General features: G+C 36.6%; 1 protein-coding gene across 3 annotated transcripts in view; it reads right to left on the bottom strand.

Annotated features, from left to right (window-relative positions):
- Nucleotides 1–20,708, bottom strand: part of LOC103155553 (collagen alpha-1(I) chain) — a 61,103-nt gene that overhangs the window by 15,238 nt on the left and 25,157 nt on the right. For 2 of the 3 annotated variants that reach the window (XM_016663641.1, XM_016663642.1), the window contains 40 exons: nucleotides 18,835–18,879; nucleotides 18,351–18,470; nucleotides 17,304–17,342; nucleotides 17,170–17,223; nucleotides 17,036–17,089; nucleotides 16,122–16,229; nucleotides 15,976–16,029; nucleotides 15,602–15,655; nucleotides 15,293–15,337; nucleotides 14,392–14,445; nucleotides 14,200–14,244; nucleotides 14,072–14,125; nucleotides 12,935–12,979; nucleotides 12,783–12,836; nucleotides 12,659–12,703; nucleotides 11,627–11,680; nucleotides 11,252–11,296; nucleotides 11,114–11,167; nucleotides 10,902–11,009; nucleotides 10,277–10,330; nucleotides 10,009–10,062; nucleotides 9,880–9,924; nucleotides 8,990–9,043; nucleotides 8,332–8,376; nucleotides 8,158–8,211; nucleotides 6,734–6,787; nucleotides 6,587–6,640; nucleotides 6,098–6,151; nucleotides 5,563–5,616; nucleotides 5,408–5,452; nucleotides 5,063–5,107; nucleotides 4,023–4,130; nucleotides 3,841–3,894; nucleotides 3,715–3,768; nucleotides 2,842–2,895; nucleotides 1,670–1,777; nucleotides 842–895; nucleotides 576–683; nucleotides 432–485; nucleotides 281–334 (listed from right to left, as the gene is read on the bottom strand). In XM_016663641.1, the coding sequence (XP_016519127.1) occupies nucleotides 281–334; nucleotides 432–485; nucleotides 576–683; nucleotides 842–895; nucleotides 1,670–1,777; nucleotides 2,842–2,895; nucleotides 3,715–3,768; nucleotides 3,841–3,894; nucleotides 4,023–4,130; nucleotides 5,063–5,107; nucleotides 5,408–5,452; nucleotides 5,563–5,616; nucleotides 6,098–6,151; nucleotides 6,587–6,640; nucleotides 6,734–6,787; nucleotides 8,158–8,211; nucleotides 8,332–8,376; nucleotides 8,990–9,043; nucleotides 9,880–9,924; nucleotides 10,009–10,062; nucleotides 10,277–10,330; nucleotides 10,902–11,009; nucleotides 11,114–11,167; nucleotides 11,252–11,296; nucleotides 11,627–11,680; nucleotides 12,659–12,703; nucleotides 12,783–12,836; nucleotides 12,935–12,979; nucleotides 14,072–14,125; nucleotides 14,200–14,244; nucleotides 14,392–14,445; nucleotides 15,293–15,337; nucleotides 15,602–15,655; nucleotides 15,976–16,029; nucleotides 16,122–16,229; nucleotides 17,036–17,089; nucleotides 17,170–17,223; nucleotides 17,304–17,342; nucleotides 18,351–18,470; nucleotides 18,835–18,879 (2,391 nt within the window). Of the gene's footprint in view, nucleotides 1–280; nucleotides 335–431; nucleotides 486–575; nucleotides 684–841; nucleotides 896–1,669; nucleotides 1,778–2,841; nucleotides 2,896–3,714; nucleotides 3,769–3,840; nucleotides 3,895–4,022; nucleotides 4,131–5,062; nucleotides 5,108–5,407; nucleotides 5,453–5,562; nucleotides 5,617–6,097; nucleotides 6,152–6,586; nucleotides 6,641–6,733; nucleotides 6,788–8,157; nucleotides 8,212–8,331; nucleotides 8,377–8,989; nucleotides 9,044–9,879; nucleotides 9,925–10,008; nucleotides 10,063–10,276; nucleotides 10,331–10,901; nucleotides 11,010–11,113; nucleotides 11,168–11,251; nucleotides 11,297–11,626; nucleotides 11,681–12,658; nucleotides 12,704–12,782; nucleotides 12,837–12,934; nucleotides 12,980–14,071; nucleotides 14,126–14,199; nucleotides 14,245–14,391; nucleotides 14,446–15,292; nucleotides 15,338–15,601; nucleotides 15,656–15,975; nucleotides 16,030–16,121; nucleotides 16,230–17,035; nucleotides 17,090–17,169; nucleotides 17,231–17,303; nucleotides 17,343–18,350; nucleotides 18,471–18,834; nucleotides 18,880–20,708 lie in introns of all 3 variants that reach the window. The other variant, XM_016663643.1, reaches the window with a different exon arrangement.

The following is a 20,708-nucleotide window of genomic DNA, read 5'->3' as shown; positions in this document are numbered from 1 at the left end:
ACGGGTGTCATGTCATGTTTATGACGGGTGTTATGTCATGTTCATGACAGGTGTTATGTCATGTTCATGACAGTGTCATGTCAGTCTTATTCACACCCCTTCAAATAAAGTGTTATCAAATGTAACACTTTATTTGAAGGCGACAAATGCAATAATTTACTAAATAAATAGATAAATGCAGCATTAATTAATCAGGTTCTTATTTAAAAACATTCAGCTGTAATTTCAGCTCTAATCTGAATATTATAAAATCTTTGATCAGGATGGAAAACGGTGCCACCTTCTGTCCCGGCGGTCCATCGGTTCCTGGTCGTCCTGGTCGACCCGCGATGCCCTAAAACGACCAGAACCAGAGAATAAACGGTCCTGCAGAGAGACGGGCTGGTCGAACCCAGCAGAGCGGTTTAACCTCGTCCAGGTAAGAAGCTCACCTGGAGCCCAGACAGACCCACAGGACCCGGACCTCCAGCCGCTCCAGGCTCTCCCTGAGCAGAAACAACAAAAACTGTTAAAACAAAAACTCAACAACAAACTTTCATCTCAGGACGACTCAGAAATATCAGGTTTTTCCTCACTGTTCTCCCGATGTTTCCCTTTTCTCCCTTTGGCCCCTGGAGCCCATTTTCCCCGATGGACCCCCAGGGGCCCTCTGGGCCGGTCGGACCAGGAGGTCCCACGTTGCCCTGGCAACAGCAAACACAAACAACTTCCTCTTCCTCAGCAATTCATGACTGTTTGATCAGCTTCTAGAGCTGCAACTGTAATTCAGACGATTAATCGATTATTCAGACGATTAATCGATTAATCGTGATTAATTGATTAATCGTTTCTGCCCTGTTACCTTCTCTCCTTTGGATCCAGGCTCTCCAGGTTCACCAGGAAGCCCGATTTCCCCCTGCAGAACCAGAACCACTGAGACTCATTTCCACTGAAAAAACTCAACAAAGCTGTTCATAACAGAAACTCTGTAAAACAAAAGTAAAGGCATCTTTATGTGTTTGAATGACCTAGTCAAAGTCTGGATCGACTCACTCACAAACCACTTAGCTAGCTTCCTGGCTTCAGCTGAATTACAAGGAAGAGAAAGGAAACATTTCAGTCTGTTGATGTTTGTTTTGATGTTTTACATCAAATTGCAACGAAATCCAGAAAAATTAGTTTGAAACTTCTCAGATTTTTTTCTAAATTTAGAGTTTGGCAGTAACTTGTTAGTTTTACTCAGTTACATTTACTTGAGAAACTTTTACTCTGACTTGACTAATTTCATTATTCACAGAATGGAAAAACTTGTTCCACCAGACACAGACCTGCAGTTTTTGTTAAAGTTTCATATGTTTTAAAATGAAATAAACTGACTTGGAAAAATGTTACTTTAATTTGAATTATATTATTTAAAATATTAATTATTTTCACTTTGTTCAATAAAATACCAAAATTTTTAAAAATATATTCTAATGACCTCCTGCTCCAAACATTTCAGACTTCTGAGAATAAAAAATAAATTACCGTCTCTCTCTACCTGAACAGAATCAGGGTTAAATGTTTTCTTTCCTCCTTGTAAAAATTTAATTTCATGCTTTATGAACCAGTGAAACTTCCTCAATGATCCTAAAACCCATTTTCATCTGAGTTTGAACTCCTGATGATGATCCCAGACTGGTGAACCCACCTCTCTGCCGTCTGGCCCTGGCGGCCCCCGGGGGCCTTTTGCTCCCTCGGATCCTCGTTCCCCTTCGGGCCCCTGAGCTCCGAGCGCTCCACACGAACCCAGATCCCCCTGAACAGCAGAAGAACCAGGTAACAACGCAGGTTCAATCTCTGCTTATCATCCAAGAGTCGTCATAGACGGTGATGCTGGATCTCCAGTAGCAGTCAGTGTCGCAGTGATTCTGAAGAGGCCTCTGACTGAAGACTGTTATTGTGACATGCTAGCATCTCAATTTTCAGGGAGGAAGACAAAATAACTTTGTTTCTTCATTATGAACTACACGCAGTTCAAGCTTTGATGTAAATTATTTATTGATGCTCATTAATAATTAAGCACTAATGATGTCATTGTTACAAAGCTAAAACCTCTACAGTGCCCGAGTTTCCCTACAACCAGGGGGAAGCAGTCAGGCCTACAAAAACAATCAGAAACACATTAAACTGCGGCTAATTATTATTTTAGTTATCAATTAATCAATTATTCTGACAATTAATCGGAAACATGTAGATTTTTCATTTTATCATTTGCATACAATATTAGAATTACATTAAAGAATGCAAATAATTAAAATTCTTTTTAATAAAAAAAACATTTTATTGCCTAAAATGCAATAACATAACTCAATAATAATTGGACAGAAAAAGGAGATTTGTTTTTACAGAATTTGAACTGAGTGAAGAATATCTTTACATACAAAGATTATTTTAATAATAAATGCCAAAAGGTTTTTTCTTTTATTTGCACAGTTTTGGCTTGTAGTTCTTTCAGCAAATGGCCTTTTTTACGTCTGTACATGTTTCAGTTCCAATTAATCAATTACTAAATTAGTAAACTATTATTTCAATAATCGATTAATCACGATTAATTGTTACTATATATTAACCAATCTATGCATATTCCATATCAACATAAAGGGGAAAGATTAATCTTAATAAGAGAAACAGGATTTTAACCAAAATCATTGAACCAGCAGCTGAAGAGGAAAATAAGGCAAATTTAAAAAACAAACTGAAACTTCTTTATTTTTGCCTTGAAACCTACAAGGTTCCCTCACAACAATGTGTAAAAGTAGAAAATGCATTTGATATTTTAATTAAATATTTGAACAGATTCATGGATGAGTTCTGACTGACCTGATCTCCTTTCCTTCCAGTTGGACCCTCGGTTCCTCCAAGACCAGGAAGACCCTGAAGAGACAAAATTAATCTGAAATTATTCTCCACCACAACAACGAAGCAGATTAACATGATGGTGGCTCTTAAAGGTGACCTATAACAGGTTAGGACAAATCTATGGTCTATATAAAACATTTTCTTAACAAAATCCTTCTTAGATAATGAGATTTTAGCTGTTTTAGGGTTTCTGTCACTTTAAATCCTAATAATCTGCTGCTGGCCACGCCCCCTAACACATCATTTACAGTCACACATGGAAATGGCTCCAAACCTCAAACAACTGTTCATCTGTAGAAAGCAGAATTTCAACTCAGCTTGGGTTGCTAGGTAACGGGGCTGGGCTTCACTGGTGTTGCTAGGTAACGGGGCTGGGCTTCACTGGGGTTGCTAGGTAACGGGCAGTGCCTATGGAACTAAATTGGGGCCATAAAGTTTAGTTAAAAAAAATAAAAAAATTATTTTAAGCACACATCATTAAGTGCTTAATTATTGTTTAATGAGCAACAGTCAAATGTAAAACATCTTAAAGGTCTTATAAAACTGAACTACATCGGTCTCCGAGTTCTAATTCAGCTCATATGACCAATTTCATTGATTTCTTCATATGAACTGTGACTGTTTTTGTGGTTTTCTCTAAACTGAATATGACTTTAGTTTTAATAACTCAATAAGTTTAACTCTTTCTCCTGTCGGTTTTACAGCAGAGTGGAAACTTTTGAACCACTGCTAACCAGCAGTTTGGAACTGAAACCCAGATCTTTAGTAAAAATTAGTATTGTTTATGTTTATGTTTTTGAAATTTGTCACATCTTGAAGACAAAGTGAGCCAACCTGTGGTCCACTCAGTCCTGGGGGTCCTGGGTCGCCTGGCAGTCCGGGGAAACCCTGGAGGATTAATCCACTCAGTAAACCCACATGTTATAAATATAAATAATAACTTTATAAATTATGTTTTACCCTGGGTCCTTTCTCTCCTGCTGCTCCCACTGAGCCATCAGCGCCCTGTGAGCCCTAAAAACCAAACAGCAGAAATGATTTTTTTAAACTTTAACAACTTTACATAAACTAAGGCTCTTTTTTAATCCATTTAACTGAAAAGTATTTAATAAATCAGCAGCCAAGGGTAGGTACCCACTCACTGGGATTCCTGCTGGCCCCTGCAGCCCCTGAGGCCCCGGGGCCCCGATGCTTCCTCTGGGTCCAGGTTTGCCCGTCCCACCGCTGGGACCTGGAAGACCAGGAGGGCCCTGAGAAAAATCAAAAAAATCTAAATGTGAGCAGAAAGTTGATCATATAGACGGGATTTATATTATTGTTATTTCTGAACTTTAGACATTAAAGCTAAAATGTTAAAATATGGCTGAAAACCTATCACGATATCAGTCGGTATTGATAATTATTGATTAGTTTTTTATTTTAAATGTCTAAAATATTGTTAAGACATTTTCTGTTTTATCCAGTTTTCTCTCCACGCCGTTATTTTTTTAATTTTTAATCAGTTTTGAGGGGAAACATGAAACTGCTGCTGCGCCGGTTACTCAGCAGGTTGTTGCTAGGCAACCAAAGTTGGGGGGTGGAGAGGAACTTGAAACTGCTTCTGACCCAGCAGGTTGTTGCTAGGCAACCAAAGAGTGAGAGAGTGAGTTGATTCCAGCAGCCTAGCTTAGCTGGCTAAAGCCTTTCCTCTGCCTTGTTATTGATTTATTGTCCTACATTTTCACACAATACTTAAAATGTTTTTATCCGACATTTCTCTGCAGAAATTATTATTTTTATTAAGATTATCAGTTTAATATGAATTAAAGATGGAATTCAGTTTTGTAGGAGTTCACATTCAAACAAGAGATTGTGAAGTGACACGAAAACATTTAGGAAAATGTTGAGTTAATTATTTAATTCTAATTTATCTGGTGTTGATTTATCAATTTTAAAGAAAAGTTGAAATTAAAAGCAAAATTCCTTTATTTCCTTTAAATAAATAGTAATGTGTGAATATTTTTAAATAAATTAACTAAATTCAACAATAGTTGCCATTTTATAGAAATGCAAACAATTTTTTTTATTTCAGACATGAAAACATGCCCTTAGCAGTGACTCAGAAAAATAGTCAAAAGGAGAAAAAAAAGTTGCATGTATTAAAAACACAAATGTAAACAATAAAATAAATATATAAACTTACAGGCGGTCCCAGGACTCCTTTGGGTCCTTCATCTCCAGGTCGGCCCTAATGAAAACAAACAAACAAACAAAAAGTTTTTTGCACAATTTTAAACAAACAAGTAAAATATGTAATGTTATTATACAAACAATTTTACATATTTTTTGCAAATGTTAAATATCATATCCTTATTTCTCCTGATTTCCACATACTGATAACATTTAAATTAGTTTAAAATCATTATTTATGTGAAGCTTTAAGACCCTAAATTAACTTTTAATTGAAGAAGGACAGAGAAATGAATTAATTCTGAAATTAATTTTCTAATAAAGTCATTTTATAATCATTTTTAAAACATTTTCTCACCTGAGATCCGCGAGGTCCTTTCTCTCCAGCAGAGCCTGGCACACCCTAAATAGAGATCATATAAAAAATTAAACTATTAAAACCCTCACCAGGTCGCAGTTCAGTATTCAGAGATTTTTCAAAAGACAAAAATAAAAAATAAAACAGATACTTACTTTTGGACCCGTTTTCCCAGTGGGGCCCGGTAATCCTCTAATCCCCGGTTCACCCTTTGGAAATAAAGAAATTCAAGAATGTTTGTCTTTTTTCTTTAGCTTGACAGATTCCATTAATTAAATCATCAAAAGATAAAGCAAACTAAACTAAATAAAAACCACGAGGATCAATCAATCAAGAAATTCAGTTGTTTTTTTTTAGTTTCAGCTAACAGCAGTCGGAGCGACCGCTGATGGTTGAAACTGTAAATATTTTCAGTACAGGAGTAAAGCTAACAGCTACTAGGCTAACGTTAAAGCTAAAAGTTACCCACAGGAAAAAATCAAGCTAACAGCTACTTATGCTAACAGTGCTCCTAAAAGCTACCGAAGGCATGAAGCTAACAGCTAGTCAACCTACCAGGTGCTTCACAGAAGAGTAAAGCTAAAAGCTACTTAGATTTATAACGTTTTGACACAAACTCACTTTCAAAACTTGAACCTTTGATTTAGAATACGGTCGACATTAACAGGGAATGAGGGGGCATTTATTTACCCGTTCTCCCATTGATCCTGCAGGCCCTCGCATGCCCACAGCCCCCACCACACCCTGATCGAAGACGGAAGAAGAAAATCAATAATCAGAAATACTGGCTAAGGCTTTTCTTTAAAACACCTTTTTGCCTTTAGGTTTATTAACTTCAGTCAAAAAGACCAGGAAATTAGATTTTATTCATTTTGAAATAATAATTTCACCTCCACTTCACTAATATGATGCAGAAGTTTTGAAAACAGGGAATTTACTGTTTTCTGATTCTTTTAGAAATCCCCTTTGCTAAAAACAAAACTCATAACAACACGGCTATTTTAAACCCTCTAAGGCAGAAATAATTTAAATTACATGGCGTTATTATTATGTGTTTTGTGCGTAAAACATCTTATCCAGTTTCAAAATTTACTTTAATTTATTTACATTTTTTAACACATATCTAAGCTCGTTTTGTGTTGATTCAATATTTGGGATCAGTGCTGAAGAATCACTTACATACATGCCAACTGGGCCCTGAGGTCCTTCCAGGCCCGGTTTCCCCGTGAAACCCTGGAAACACAAAACACACAATCAGATCACATAGATACCTATAAATATACATTTATACAACAATAATTCATGTTCTGGTTATGGACGACTCACTTTTTCTCCTGGTGGACCCGGAGAGCCCGGGGGCCCCGTCTTCCCTGGTGGCCCCTGAAAGACAAAAACACTCAGATTAGGTTCTTAAAGCAGGGTTGGATACTGTTTACTGTGTTTACTCTGCATAACCCTGAACGTCCTCTGCAAGAAGCTGCATTACAATCAAGGTTATTATAGGTAGCTAAAACTAACAAAGTAACAGAAACTGAAATTAAGAAAACATTTTGACTGAAATAAACAAAAACAGTAACTAGTGAAAAAAAAAAACTAAAACTCATTCAAAAACAAACTAAAACAAACCGAAATTATAGATTTAATCGTCTTTGTTTTTGTGTTTATGAATTTATTCATCAGCTGTTTGAACTGAAGTGAAATGTATTTATTTTTTCCACCATGCCGGCAGATTATGTCAGTTTTTGGTGCTCAATATTCCTCCTGGCAGCTATGCTAACGCTAGCACCAGAATTAGCTAGTTGCTCAACAATATTTGGTCAATTTTTTGGAAAATAGTTTCCTCTGAATGAGTTTTCATTACCAAATCAATGCATATATTTATGTAAAATCCCAATGCTTTGACCTTTTTTAATTCTGCACCAAAAAAATTAACCAAAGTATGAAAAAACCAAAACAATATTTAACTAATAATAACTAAAACAACACTCTCTAAAGACCAATCAAACTAACTGAATTAGACAAATAAAGTCACAATGAAATAAAACTAACGACACTGAAAAACCCTGTTTATAACAGTGTCTTCAGTCAGAGGCTTTTTTCAGTGCTGTAACACTGACTGCTACAGGAGATCCTTCCTGATCATAAAAGGAAACTTTGATGAAACGTGTGTAATAAATAGCTACATTTAATTTCTTTTCATTTTCTCTATAAAGTTATATTGAATTTTAATTCTAAAAATATGATAATTTTACATCTTAATGGGTAACATAATGTTTAAATTATACTTAGAAATCAAAATTAAGCTTCAACTGAACCATTTTTTAAAATAAATTACTTATAATTATTAGTCTAAGGATATTTTAATCAGTTTTTAAAATGTTTTTTAAAAAGTCCATCATTATTTACTGTATTAAAATCTGAAATATTTAACCATTTTTATCTCTTTTGCTTATATTTTCAGTGTGATTTTAAACACCTGGTTGATATTTAAATGTGTTAAATATTTATATATTCATAACGTTTAATTGCAAATAAAATTAGTCTAAAATAAAGAATAAGCATTCTAATTAATCGTGTTGAATTTAACCAGTTTTAAGTTTTTATTGATTTTTTTTAACGTTAATTTTAAGATGTTGGAACAAGAAAAGCAAATATTAAGGGATTTCCTGGTTAAATGAAGCTAAATATGTAAAATGTGGTTAAAAAAGGAGAGAAAATGTGAAATAAATAAAAAGTTTAATGTAAAGTACCGGAGAACCGGGCGGCCCGTCTGCTCCTCTCTCACCAGCATTTCCTGGAAAACCCTGGAAAAAAGCAAAGGAAATAAAAACCGTAGATATTAATAGCTTCAAGTTGTAATTTAATATTTACTCTCAGCTTCATTCATCAAATTAACTCTTAAACTGTGATTAATACATGATTACCCTGGAGCCTCTGAAGCCAGCGCCGCCGTCTGCGCCCTGCAAACCCTGCAACAAAAACAGAAAGAAAAAACATATTTATACATGAAAAAATCAACAAAAAGGAAAATTATCTGGCAAGTGTCTGGATTATTGTGTCAAAAATGATTTAATGGTGAAATCAGATGAAATCATGTCAAATTCTTCCTTTGTTGGGAAATTTAGATGCCAAACAACAAATATTTGTGTAAATTTGATGCCATTCATAAAATTTTGACTTTTTAAACTCAGAAATTTTCTTGTTTTTCTAAAAAAAATCTGCGATTAATCTCAATTTTTTCTTTTGATGGACATTTCCTCTTTTTATCTTCTTCTATCTCCAATGCTGCTAATGCGGCGTTGCAAAAATACACCTGAATATATGAGTTTAACAATTAAACATCTTTTTCACTAAACTTAAACAGACATGAAGACATTTATAATCATTCAGTTCAGTTAAGATGCATAAAGAGTCATATTTTTATACTGAAAGACATGAAAATGGTTAAATTTCGGTATTTAAACTAAATGTGAAGCATTTAGTTTAAATACTAAATGCTTCTCTCTCTCACATACACACACACACACCCTCACACACTCTGCTTATGTTCGATGTGATTTGAGTATGACAGAGAATGGGAACCTGTGTACCAGGCTTTCCTTCTGCTCCCTGCGGTCCCGTTTGCCCAGAGAAACCCTGAAATTAATCAACAAAAACAAACTCATTAAAAGAAAACATGGAAAACATCTGAACGCTGCTGAACTGCAACTTCTCTGTGAATAATCAACTTAAACGATTCTATTTAAAACAAGCAGGAGGAAAACATAGAAATACCAGAAACCTGAGCAGGGAGTCAACAGCCAGATCATCAAAGTGTTTGTAATTTATAAGTTTATTAGTTTTACAGAGGTTTTTATTTTCATACATAAGTCAAAAGAAGAAAAAGACAAACAACACAAAGCTAGTACAGAAATAAATATTTAAATTCCTGTCAATAGTAAACTGAAAAAAGTGAGTTTATTTTACCTTCACTTGTTTCTACATTCATAAAAATCAAACAGCAGAAACTTTCCTGTATATTTTTATAAAATGTATCACCAAGAAATTCCAGCTCAGTCTGCAGACAAACTCGTAAAAATAACCATAATCAAACCTGTGTTGACTTAAAAACAAAGTGCTTTTAAATCACTCCGCATGGTGCCAGTTTGTTAGGTGTCCAAATTATCAGATAACATTTTTTGTTATTGGAAGAAAATCAGCGCTTTAGGATTCATCTGGAACAAAATAGGAGAAGCTAAATGTGCTAAACGTTTTTCAAAGTTAGCTAAACAGGAATTAGCTTAGCACATTAGCTTAGCACATTAGCTTAGCGCATTAGCGAACGTGTTCCCACTTCTGATTGGGAGGATCCAAAACTCACCACAAAATTTCTGCACAATTATATACTAAATCCAACTGTTAGAAAAACAATTTAACCAAATTAAACCTGTTAGCTAACTGTTTGTCTTTAAGCTAACAGTTTACAGACTCACCATTGGGCCCGGTTGGCCGGGATGGCCCCTCAGTCCAGCCAAACCCTGGAGGAAACAGGAACAACGTGAAGAAAATAAATGAATACATGAGTTTGATCCAACATAAAACATGTTTTCTGTCAGATGAACCTTGCTGCCTCTTGGTCCGGGTTTCCCAGGTCGGCCATCTTGTCCTCTGTTCCCCTTCAGGAAGGTCAGAGTGTTAGCCTGATTTCATCGCAAATTCATATTTTTATGCAAATTTTGCTTGAAAACAAATCAAGACACTGAATTAAAAATAAACTAAGGAAAGGAAAAAGCTGCCATGTTGGAGGAAACAGGTTTTTATTGATTGTTTAGGGAGAAATAAGATATTTTGTTGTGACATCACAATGTAGAAACTCAAATCATCACTGACCTTTAACCCCTGGCTGCCCTGTTTCCCCGGCAGGCCGCCCTCACCGTCCGTCCCCTAAACGAGAAAATATCAAATCAGTCCAGATCTTCGTTACGACGCCGAATCAGAGACAATGGAAATAAAACAAATATGTAACATTTCAGAGTTTTTTCATTTTGACATTTCAATCACAGAAATGTTTAAAATAATCTCAGAAAAGTTCACAAATAAAGGCGGGAATTTCTGAGTTAGAAATAAAGCAGAGAGCTGTAAACTTTCCATAAAGACAATGGCAGGTACATAGATCGATAAGAAAAAGTGTAAACTTCTGAGATTTTCTAGAAAAACAACAAGTCGAATATTTAGGAGAAAAAACTCAAAAGTTTTTAGATTTACGTCAGAAAATCTGAAGAGAAAATTAGTAAAGTTCTGAGGTTCAAAGGTCAAACATTTTCGTCTTTTCAAGCTCAGAAATTTCACAATTATTTTTCTTTAAAATTTCTGACAATCTCAAAATTTCTGAGTTTTTGACATAAAAATGTACTCCTTTTTTAAAAAACCTCGCAGCTCCAACGGCATCATAAAAACAGCATGTGGGTAATTATTACTATTATAATTATTATGATGGCGGTGCTTCAGTCTTTACCTCAGTACCTGCAGGGCCCGGCGGCCCGCTGGCCCCGGGGAAGCCGGGCAGACCGATGGGGCCCCGCTCCCCCTGAGGGCCCCGGACGCCTGTGGCCCCTGGAACTCCCTGAGGCAAAGAAACAAAGTCAGAGAAAAATAATAAACACAAACAGGTTGATTTAAAATCAAACCTTCTTCCCAATAACTAATAATAATAAATGTTGTTCCTACTCTGTCGCCTTTAGGTCCTGCGTCTCCTTTGTCTCCATCGGCTCCTCGGTTCCCCTGTCAGACAATAAAACATGGACAATTAAATAAAACAATCAGATTTTCACACTGAAACTCGAGTGGATCTAAAACACGACCCACCAAGGCTCCGGGGAAACCCAGATGACCCGGCCTGCCTGGCAAACCCTGAGAAAAGTAAAAGTTAAAATGATCAATAATTACATGAAAACGTAAGTAAAACAAGTCAAATAATGAAGTAAAAAATAAAAAAGTGTCTTTTAAATGGAATTAACTCAACAAACTATTGTAGAAAAGATCAATAATTCATGAAACAGAATAAAAATCAGCTGAGCTGCTGAAAGAAGTAAACATGAACTCATGATGCAGTGGCGGAGTTTGGCCAGCAGATGGCAGCGTGAGGCAGCAGGATTTGCTCAGAACCTTTTGGGTTTTTAGCATTAATGTGACAAACAGAAACCGGCTGAGAACCAGGTGGACTTTAGGACCTGAACTCACCGTGGGGCCCTCAATGCCAGGATCCCCCCGAGGGCCCGCCGGCCCCAGAGGCCCCTGGGGACAAACATCAGAGTTTAAAACAAAAAACCAACAGGAAGTGAAAATACGGTTAAAAATGGCCACTGCAAACAGGACTCAAGATGCAAGATTAAAGATTACTGATCTCCACAGGGGAATTAATTTGTCCAAATAGCACAAAATTATTATTATTATAATTATTATTATAATTATTATTATTATTATTATTAGGGCCACTGAAGATAGAGAAAAAAAAGTACATTTCTTCCACAAAAGATCAGATTTTTTTTAAATTAATCTCTGAAATTTTAAAGAAAAACAAAACAAGAAAATTTCTGAGTTATAAAGTTACAAATTTGCAAGAAAACCCCCCATAAATTTTTGTTAATCTAAAAAAAATATATATAGAAAAAATAAACATAATTTTTTTATTTTAAAGTTAAAAATATTTGACTTGAAAATCAGAAATTTTCAAGTTTATTTTTAGAAAATTTCTGAGATTAATCTAAAAATTTCCATTTTTTTTTCCTAGCAAATTTGTTTCAGATTTTGCTTTTGAACTGCGGTTTCTGGGGGGGCCACAAAAAAATCCTTCCAGGGACCTCAAATGGCCCCCGAACCTCACTTTGAACACCCTTGATGTAAAACGGGTCTTTGTGGCTCTAGATGCAGTAAAGCTAAACTCTGACCAACTTTTCCTTTTCCTCAGATCATGATGCTGCCACCATCATGTCAGGCAAAATATTTAGACTGTTTATTGAAAACAAGCATTTTTACTTCCACTTTCTGTTCTGCTCCGTTTCTATAAAATAAACTGAAGTTTGTGTTTGTGACAGAATGTGGAAAATCTCAAGACGAGGTGAATAGTTTAATTTCCTTTAATTAAACGTAGGATCAATAATATAAGAGTCAGAGTCAGAGTCTTTGTATTAATGGAGGATTTCTGTTTAAACACTCAGATCTCCAGAGAATTGGCTCAAAGTCACATGAAAATGTTTCGGTGATTTAACCTACAGGATCTCCTTTCGGCCCAGCAGCGCCCGTCAGTCCTGGGTGACCCTGTTGGGAGGAGCATGAACCCGATTTTAGCTCCTGCAGCCACTTTGACGAGGCAGCAGCCAGAGAAACCTGAACCCACCTGAGGTCCTCTGTGTCCTGGAGGTCCGATCGGCCCCTGCAGGCCTGGAGGCCCCTGGTCAGAGACAAAACGAAGCCACTTTACGTCTGAACCAGAATCCAAACATGAGGAAAAACTGAAAATCTGCAGCATAAACAAGCCAGGTTTCATACCTGAGGCCCCTGGGGGCCAACGCCACCAGCTGGGCCCATTTCACCCTGCAAACAAACAAACAAACATTTTTATTTCCTTACACAAAAACAGCAACCAGTTCACCAAGTTTAGACGTTAAAGTCAGTTTAGTTTCTGACACATTCAAAACCTGAATCCTTACATTCCCAAACCCAGTAAATTGGAAAAAACAAAAGTAAAAGTAAAAATAAATACCAATCAGGTTCAGATTTCACAAAAACATCAGGTTTTTGCTAAATTAAGCTTTTTTCTTAGGGGTCTTCTGAAATATTTGAAAGAAAATGCAGCTTGAGAAGCTAAAGTAGCTAGACGCTATGCTAGCTGACAGGCTATTGGCTGGAGTTTGCAGTTTCCTTGGCTCTGATTGGCTGAACACAGAAGGGAGGGGATAAGGAAGACTGTTAGCTTCTGTGGTAGCGCTAGCTAAGACGGTTTCCACTGTGGGAATTAAAGAATATTAAGGCATATTTGTTGTTTGAACTGTTAAAATAGGCAATTAAAAGTGTTTTTCACAATCATTTGAGGATTTTATCTGTAAAGAAAATCAAAACAAAGTACATCACTATTTAAACATGTATAAGAAAGTGGGTCTAAAGCAGCTGACATTGGATCAAAAGAAAATGGTTTGACACATTTCTGTAGGAAGAGTGAATGAAAATCAGGTGCAAAAATGAGACTTTTGTTTCTGTTCAGTTTAATATTCTAAATCTAAACTCTTCTGTGTTTTGCAAATCAGGAAATGAAGCAGGAACAAAGATTCTTCGACAGAGGGGAAAATATTGTTCCTAAAAATCTTTGACAATTAAATGGGGCTTAGCATACAGCCCTGAGGAACTCCATAACGAAGTGGGACATTTAAAGCTGATAACAGCCAGTTATTCAGGCATCAGTAATTAGAGGAGAAACTGCTACTGCCAAAACAATCTGTGAAGAGTTAACAGACATTTTCTGAATAAAATTATTTGATTTCTATTAGGATTTGGTTATTAATAGGAGAAGATTCTCAAACATAGCAGGAAATCTACAACAAAATGGCTGAAAAATGCCACAAGATGCTGAAATTATTAAACTGAAGGTGAATAGAAACAGAGAATAATGTTCAACGTTGTCGGTTTTACCCTGGAGCCGTTTGCTCCTTGAGCACCAACTGGTCCGGTCAAACCCGGCGCTCCCTGCAACACAAGTTAAATTATGATTAAATAAGACATTTTAACACAATAGAAACATAAACCAGTTGTGTTCTTACTGGTGGCCCTGGGGGGCCCGAGGGGCCGTCCAGTCCGCTCTGCCCCTGGACGAAGACATGGAAAATAAAAATATGATTTCAGCAAAAAAAGAAAATTCCTGAGAAAATAAAACAGAAAACTTTTTTTTTGACAAATTACAGAAAACTTTTCTGACTTCTCAGTTATGATGAAACCATAAATGTTTAACTCACGTCGGGTCCAGCGGGTCCTTCCTCCCCCTCTGCACCTCGGACCCCCTGGTGTCCCTGCAGAGAAGATTAAAAATGTCATCATAGGATAAAACAACATTAGCCTCCATTCATCTAAAATCTGTTCATGTTTCTCACATTTCATCATAAAAAGGCTCCCAAACTCAAACGATGAGCCAGTGTTGTGGTAAAAAAAATAATGTTAATCTTTTTCTGACTTTCGGACATAATGCAGGAAACAGGATGTTTAGCACCGACTAGTTAGCTTAGCTTAAGCTACATAGATTCTGGTCACCATGTCTTACACTTAACAACTTTCACTGCTGAGGTCAAAGATTGGACAGAAAATGATTAAAATGTGACCTATTATAGTTCCTTGAACAGGTCAGGATCGGTCTACGGCCTATTCAAAACCTGTTCACTACATTATTTTACACAAAATCATTCCTAGATGAGATTTTAGCTTACAGCAGTAAAACCAGCCGACCAAAGGTGCTGAAACTCAGCTTGGGTTGCTAGGTAACGGGCAGAGTTCTGCTTGGGTTGCTAGGTAACGGGCAGAGTTCTGCTGGGGTTGCTAGGTAACGGGCAGAGTTCTGCTGGGGTTGCTAGGTAATGGGTAGAGTTCTGCTGGGGTTGCTAGGTGACGGGAAGTGCTTGCTGATTTGTAAAGGTTTTTTGAAATGGCTAATTTTCCAAATACATAAAACATGAATTTGTTGCCAAAAAACTGGCTGGACAGTTTTTTTGTTTTGTTTTGTTTTGTTTTGAGTGCCTGGGTTGTTTTTAGAATCAGTTGAGACCCAAATTTAAGTATAAAAATATTCAAAATGTGAATGTTAAATAATAGGTCCAGTCTAAAGTTGAAGGAGAATTGTGTTTGCTGCAGGAGGAAGAGACTCACTGGAGGTCCTATAGGACCAGGGGGACCCGGCAGCCCAGCTTCACCCTGCAGGAATAAAGAAAAGAACATAAACATGAAAAATCTCTAAAATAGATTAACAAGGTTTGGTTAAAACAATAAAGCATTGATGTTTTTTGCAGCCACTGAAGCCTCTTTATGTCTCTAAACTTAATTGATTTGCTCGTTAAAACCTTAAGTGCCCATTATGACTTGGTGAACTCTGAACGTCTTCATAAAAATCTGATTTATAAGCCGTGAGAAGATCTACAGCAGCTTTAAGCAATAATGATGATTATTATTGATGAGTACCTTCTCACCAGGCCCACCAGTTTCTCCACAGGGCCCGCGGTCGCCAACCAGACCCTGAAAACATGAAGAAGGAAAAAGATTGATGCTATAAAAACTACATGTTTCTAATAAAACATGTTTTCTATTAACATGTTCTCTGTTTTTCAGTAATAACAGGTCACAAGCACCGTTTTGGGTCATTACTGTGCTGGAAAACCCAATAATCTAAAGTGTTTATAATGCTCAGGCCCACAGCATCACAGACCCTCCACCGTACTAAACCATGAGTCCGAGGGTTTTTGTTTCAATGGCAAACTTCATGTTTATATTTGTGATGTAAGAAAGAAATGTCTCATTCTTGGCATGTAGATAGTGCTTTAGTGTCTTATTCTCACCTCGTCGCCTTTCTCTCCCTTTGGTCCTCGTTCTCCTCTGTGGCCCCACGGCCCCTGATGAAGGTGAAACAACATGGAGAGACTTTCATGCTAAATGAGCCGAACCGAAGCTCTGCTGAACTTTAACGGGTTAAATCTGTCCTCACATGCGATCCAGGAGGTCCAGGAGCCCCTGGCTGACCGTCTGTCCCGTCGTACCCATCTCTGCCTGGGGTCCCAGGCCGTCCTGGGGGCCCCCTGGGGCCTGGGTCCCCCTGCAAGACAACATAAACCCAACAGTCTAACTGGTGGCTCAACTTCCTGCAGGACAAACCAGAATCCAGGTTCAAATTAGACCCTCTGAAGGGACAGGCGTCCCTCAGGGCTGCGTGTTCGGTACCCGGTCCATCCATGTCTGTATTATTTAAAACCAGTGTAAAACTGAGGAGGGGCTCAGAGTGGAGCCACTGCTTGGGATCAAACCCTGACCTCTGACCTTTTAGAAACGTTCGCTGTCAGAAAACCCGAGTCCAGAAAACCAGAAACACAAGAAAATCCTTTTTTCGGTTTTCTTCAACTGAGCCCCCAAAAAATAAGAAAACTGGATGAATTTGTTTTAACAAGGAAAAAACATTTAAATGTTATTAATCTACGATCGATTAATTGTTGGAACTTGAGTTAAAACAAGAACAAATCTGATTATTTGTTTCATTAAAATAGTCCATGCTTAGTTTATTGTTGTGAAAATCACAACTAGCCTGTCAATAAGAAATAAATCAATTTATTGCATAATAAGTTAAAATAAGCTCAATAATTTCCATTAGCATTATTTATCGTTTTTCTCCATATTTCCACCAAGAACTGGATGATAAAAGTCGTCAGTCTGGTGTTTTGATCTCAGCTAAACCTTTTCCTTTGTTCTTCCAGTTCCTGAGTTTCAATTTAAAGTTTCTTTGAGAATATGTTCTTGCATTATTACACTATAACCAATATACTTATTGAAAATGGTCTCAAAATAATAATATTATTGTTTATCGCAATAATTTATCATCCTGGTTTTCATTTTGTTTTTAAAACGAACCATTTCTCCCGGGATCCCTGGTTGTCCGTCCTCTCCAGGTTCACCAGGCGGCCCCTGGAAAACAGGAACAATAAAAATAAAAATGCTCATCCTGCTGTATTAGTGTTTTTTAAATAAAGTATTTATTTTGCTACCTGTATGCCGGGTTTTCCCATCTCTCCACGAGGTCCTGCAGGTCCTTCCTTAGTCTGCAAACTCACCAAGAAGAAACTAATATAATAACTCAGAGTTACATGAGAAAAGGCTGTCAGTGTCACGTCATACTTACAGGCCAACCAACCGACAGTAGCTGGTAGAAATTAGTTTGCTGCAAATGAAAAACGAGTAAAGGCAAAGATTAGAATGAAAAAATCCCTTTTTAACATTTCAAGCAGATAAAACCCATTTTTCAGCGTATTTGATCAGGAATCTGGGTTTCAAGTACATTCAGCATCACCATAAAACCACAAAAGGGCCTTATTCCTGTCATCCCTGCTCTGTGATGAAGCTGCGGTTCTCCATCATGCAGCGCACATTAAACAGCTTGCAGCTGCAGACGGTGCAGAGGCAAAACAGATGACTGCAGAACACCGGCTTGCACGCACTACAACCCAACACCAGGACTTCACATCAATCTGGAGGCCAAACGTGTCGAGACCGGGAGGAAGCATTTAACGCAACTCCAGGATTAATGATGAGTGGATGCTTCAAGGTTTCAGTTCATACCAATTAGGTTAATAAAACACACATCTGTCTCTACAAACTGACAGGAAAGCTAATAAAACTGCAAAAATTAACAGTTTTCTGTTCAAAAAAATTGTAAGAGTAGAACTAATAACAAATAAAAGTAGCCATACAAGAAATTACTTAAAAAGTGTTTGGTAACACATCTACTCAGTTATTAATCATTTAATATTTAATAATTACATCAAAAATTACTTCACAATAAAATTACCCAAAGTACAGCGAAGTAAAAATACTTCTCAAAAACAGTTGCTCAAGTAAATGTAATTAGTTTCTACCCAACTCTGCAAACGTTCATCTAAATAAATGAGAATGGTTTTAACCACTAAACTGAACACAGTAACTGCTTTTAATAATTTATTTTATTATATTTCTATAATAAAATAATATTATAATAATAATATTATAATATTATATTATTATATTTATATATCTCTCATGCAATCTACATTCATTTGGAATTTATCACTGTGATAAAAAATTAATTTAAGGATTTTTTCATCATGATAAGATAAATTTGTGTCTCCAGAAACAGCATAGTTAATGTTACCACATGTTAACACTGGTAGCTGGTTAATAACACTGATCGTACCCTAAAAGCAGCCCATTCCTCAGCTGTGTTCCTCCACAGGTAAAATGTTGGTAAACCTGGACGACCCGGCGACCCCGGCTGGCCCATCCTTCCCGCTCTGCCTCTAATGCCTTTTTTACCCTGAAAACATTGAAATTCAACACAATATTTAGTTTCTGATTTATGTTAACAGCATCAAAACATCTTCCAATAAGAGCATCCCAATAAAAAAGCAAACAAACAAAATATGATGCTCAAACTTGGACTATCTTGACATCTCCTGAAACTTAAAACTGATAATAGTGAAACATATTTAGAATATTTATGTTTTAAAGGGATTAAAAAAGGAGAATGTAAAAGTTAGAAAGCTTTTTTTTATATCAAATAGTCACAAGTCTTCTCTGCTTTTAGTGTTGGACAAGAAGCATGCTAACTTGGAGCTAACATGCTAATGCTACAAACTAGCATTAGCATGGGAGTTAGTTAAACTCAAAGCATCGCTTACCTTTTCACCTTTGACCCCAGCAGGACCAGGATCACCCGGGCATCCCTATGAAAACGGCAACACAAAGACAATAAAACTCACAAAACAATGTTAAACAATAATATCTGAAAGCTAACGCCACTCATTGGTCCTGTTTACATATAAGCTACTGTTAGCACTGTTAGCACTGCAGGACAGCTAGCTGCTAAGAAATTAGAAAAATAGCAGCTAAAGCTATAAAAATGTAGCAACCATTTAAGCATAAAAACTATTATAGTGAGTTTCATAGTGTTAATTATTGATGTTTCTGAAGCTGGAGCTCTAATCACTGAATAGGAGCTAAAAACTTCAGTTCCATCTGTAAATAATCATTAACCAACTGTCCTCATCACTCCAACACTCCTTAAAAAGCATATTTATTTCACTAATTTACTAAAAATAATGTCAGCCATCAAATGTAGTAAAAATATTGCAGTTAGGAGAAAATAATGGAAGCTACAGCTCATTTCTCATACTGCAGCAGCCAAGCTAGCAAGTAAAAACAAAACTTACAAATGCAACAGCAAATAAAGTTGTATTTTTTCTTAGCCAAAGATACAAATAAAAATATTTACAGCAGGAAAATGACTGTAATAATAAAATGAAATGAGAAACTGAAGCCAAATCTTCACATGCTACAAGCTAGCATTAGCATAAGAGCACAGCTAGCAACAGATGTTTAGGAAAACGGCATTTTATCAAAAAAATAAAAAACTTTTAATAGTTGTAGGACAATTACTTTTTGACATTTAGGTAAATAAAGTATAATGAATAATCAAATAACTACAAGCTGTAACAAGTAATCTAACAAACTTAAATAAATGAAATAACTACAAACTATAATACATGCTAACATATAATAATAAATAACTTAATCAAATGTAATCATAACTAGGACTCAAGTAACTATAAACATAATAAATAAACTATAAACAACTTAATCAAACACATTTCAGGTCAAACCTCAATATAAAAAAGCTACAAATATTAACAATTACTAACTTTAATCAACACTTTCAGTTCAGTAGAAGCTTAATCAAAGCAAAACTTTTTAAATTTAAAGAAAAATAATATTATATAAATCATGTTGAAGAATTAGCTCAATTCACAAATAGTTTCTTAGTATATGGTTGACTGTTTATTTGGAATCCATTTTTAAAAATCTGCCTGTTCCAAGCAGCTGATTGGTGCCAAAGAAATATATTTGCAGTGTGGTGGAAAAGTCTAAAACTACAAAAATCTGAATAAATAAAGCATCCCTTGCATCTTCTTGGAAATGTGTTTTCACTCAGTCATCAGTCCAACCCTATTACTAACAGAAGATCTAACGTCGTACATGAGAAGAGTGAAGCCCATAACCTCCTCTCTCCAGCCGGCTCCAATCACAGTAATTATGCTGAGTGGGCTTGTGGATTTTACGGCAACATGACTCCAGATGTACGTTGCCAAGCAGGCAGTTTGGCTCCATCTGCCCTGCAGTCCCTCGTTTCCTACACCAGGAAACCCAGGAACCAGCTTCAGTCCAATCAGAAGTGAAAGGTTAACAGTGTCACATTGGTAACGTTCTCAAACCAATGAGGCCGCTCCATGTTCTCGCATGGCGGCATCAAAGGCACGCGGATCGACGCGTCTGAGCGATGAGATCCGTCGCTGATGGGTTTCAGATGGCGGCTGACGAAGAGCAGCTCAGAAAGCTGTGAGACCAGAACCATTTATCTCTCAGAGCTCATCTTTTCCCACTTTCAGCTCCACTCTGTTATAATGCCTGCAAACTGGGAAATCACTTCCATGTTTGGGGGGTCTTGGTCTCATTATGGCCTTGGCAACAACGATGCAAGAAAACATTTGTAATCCAG

This window comes from Poecilia formosa, unplaced genomic scaffold (assembly GCF_000485575.1).
Source record: "Poecilia formosa unplaced genomic scaffold, Poecilia_formosa-5.1.2 Scaffold435, whole genome shotgun sequence".
Taxonomy (NCBI): domain Eukaryota; kingdom Metazoa; phylum Chordata; class Actinopteri; order Cyprinodontiformes; family Poeciliidae; genus Poecilia; species Poecilia formosa.
This window is presented reverse-complemented; position numbering and strand designations above follow the sequence as displayed.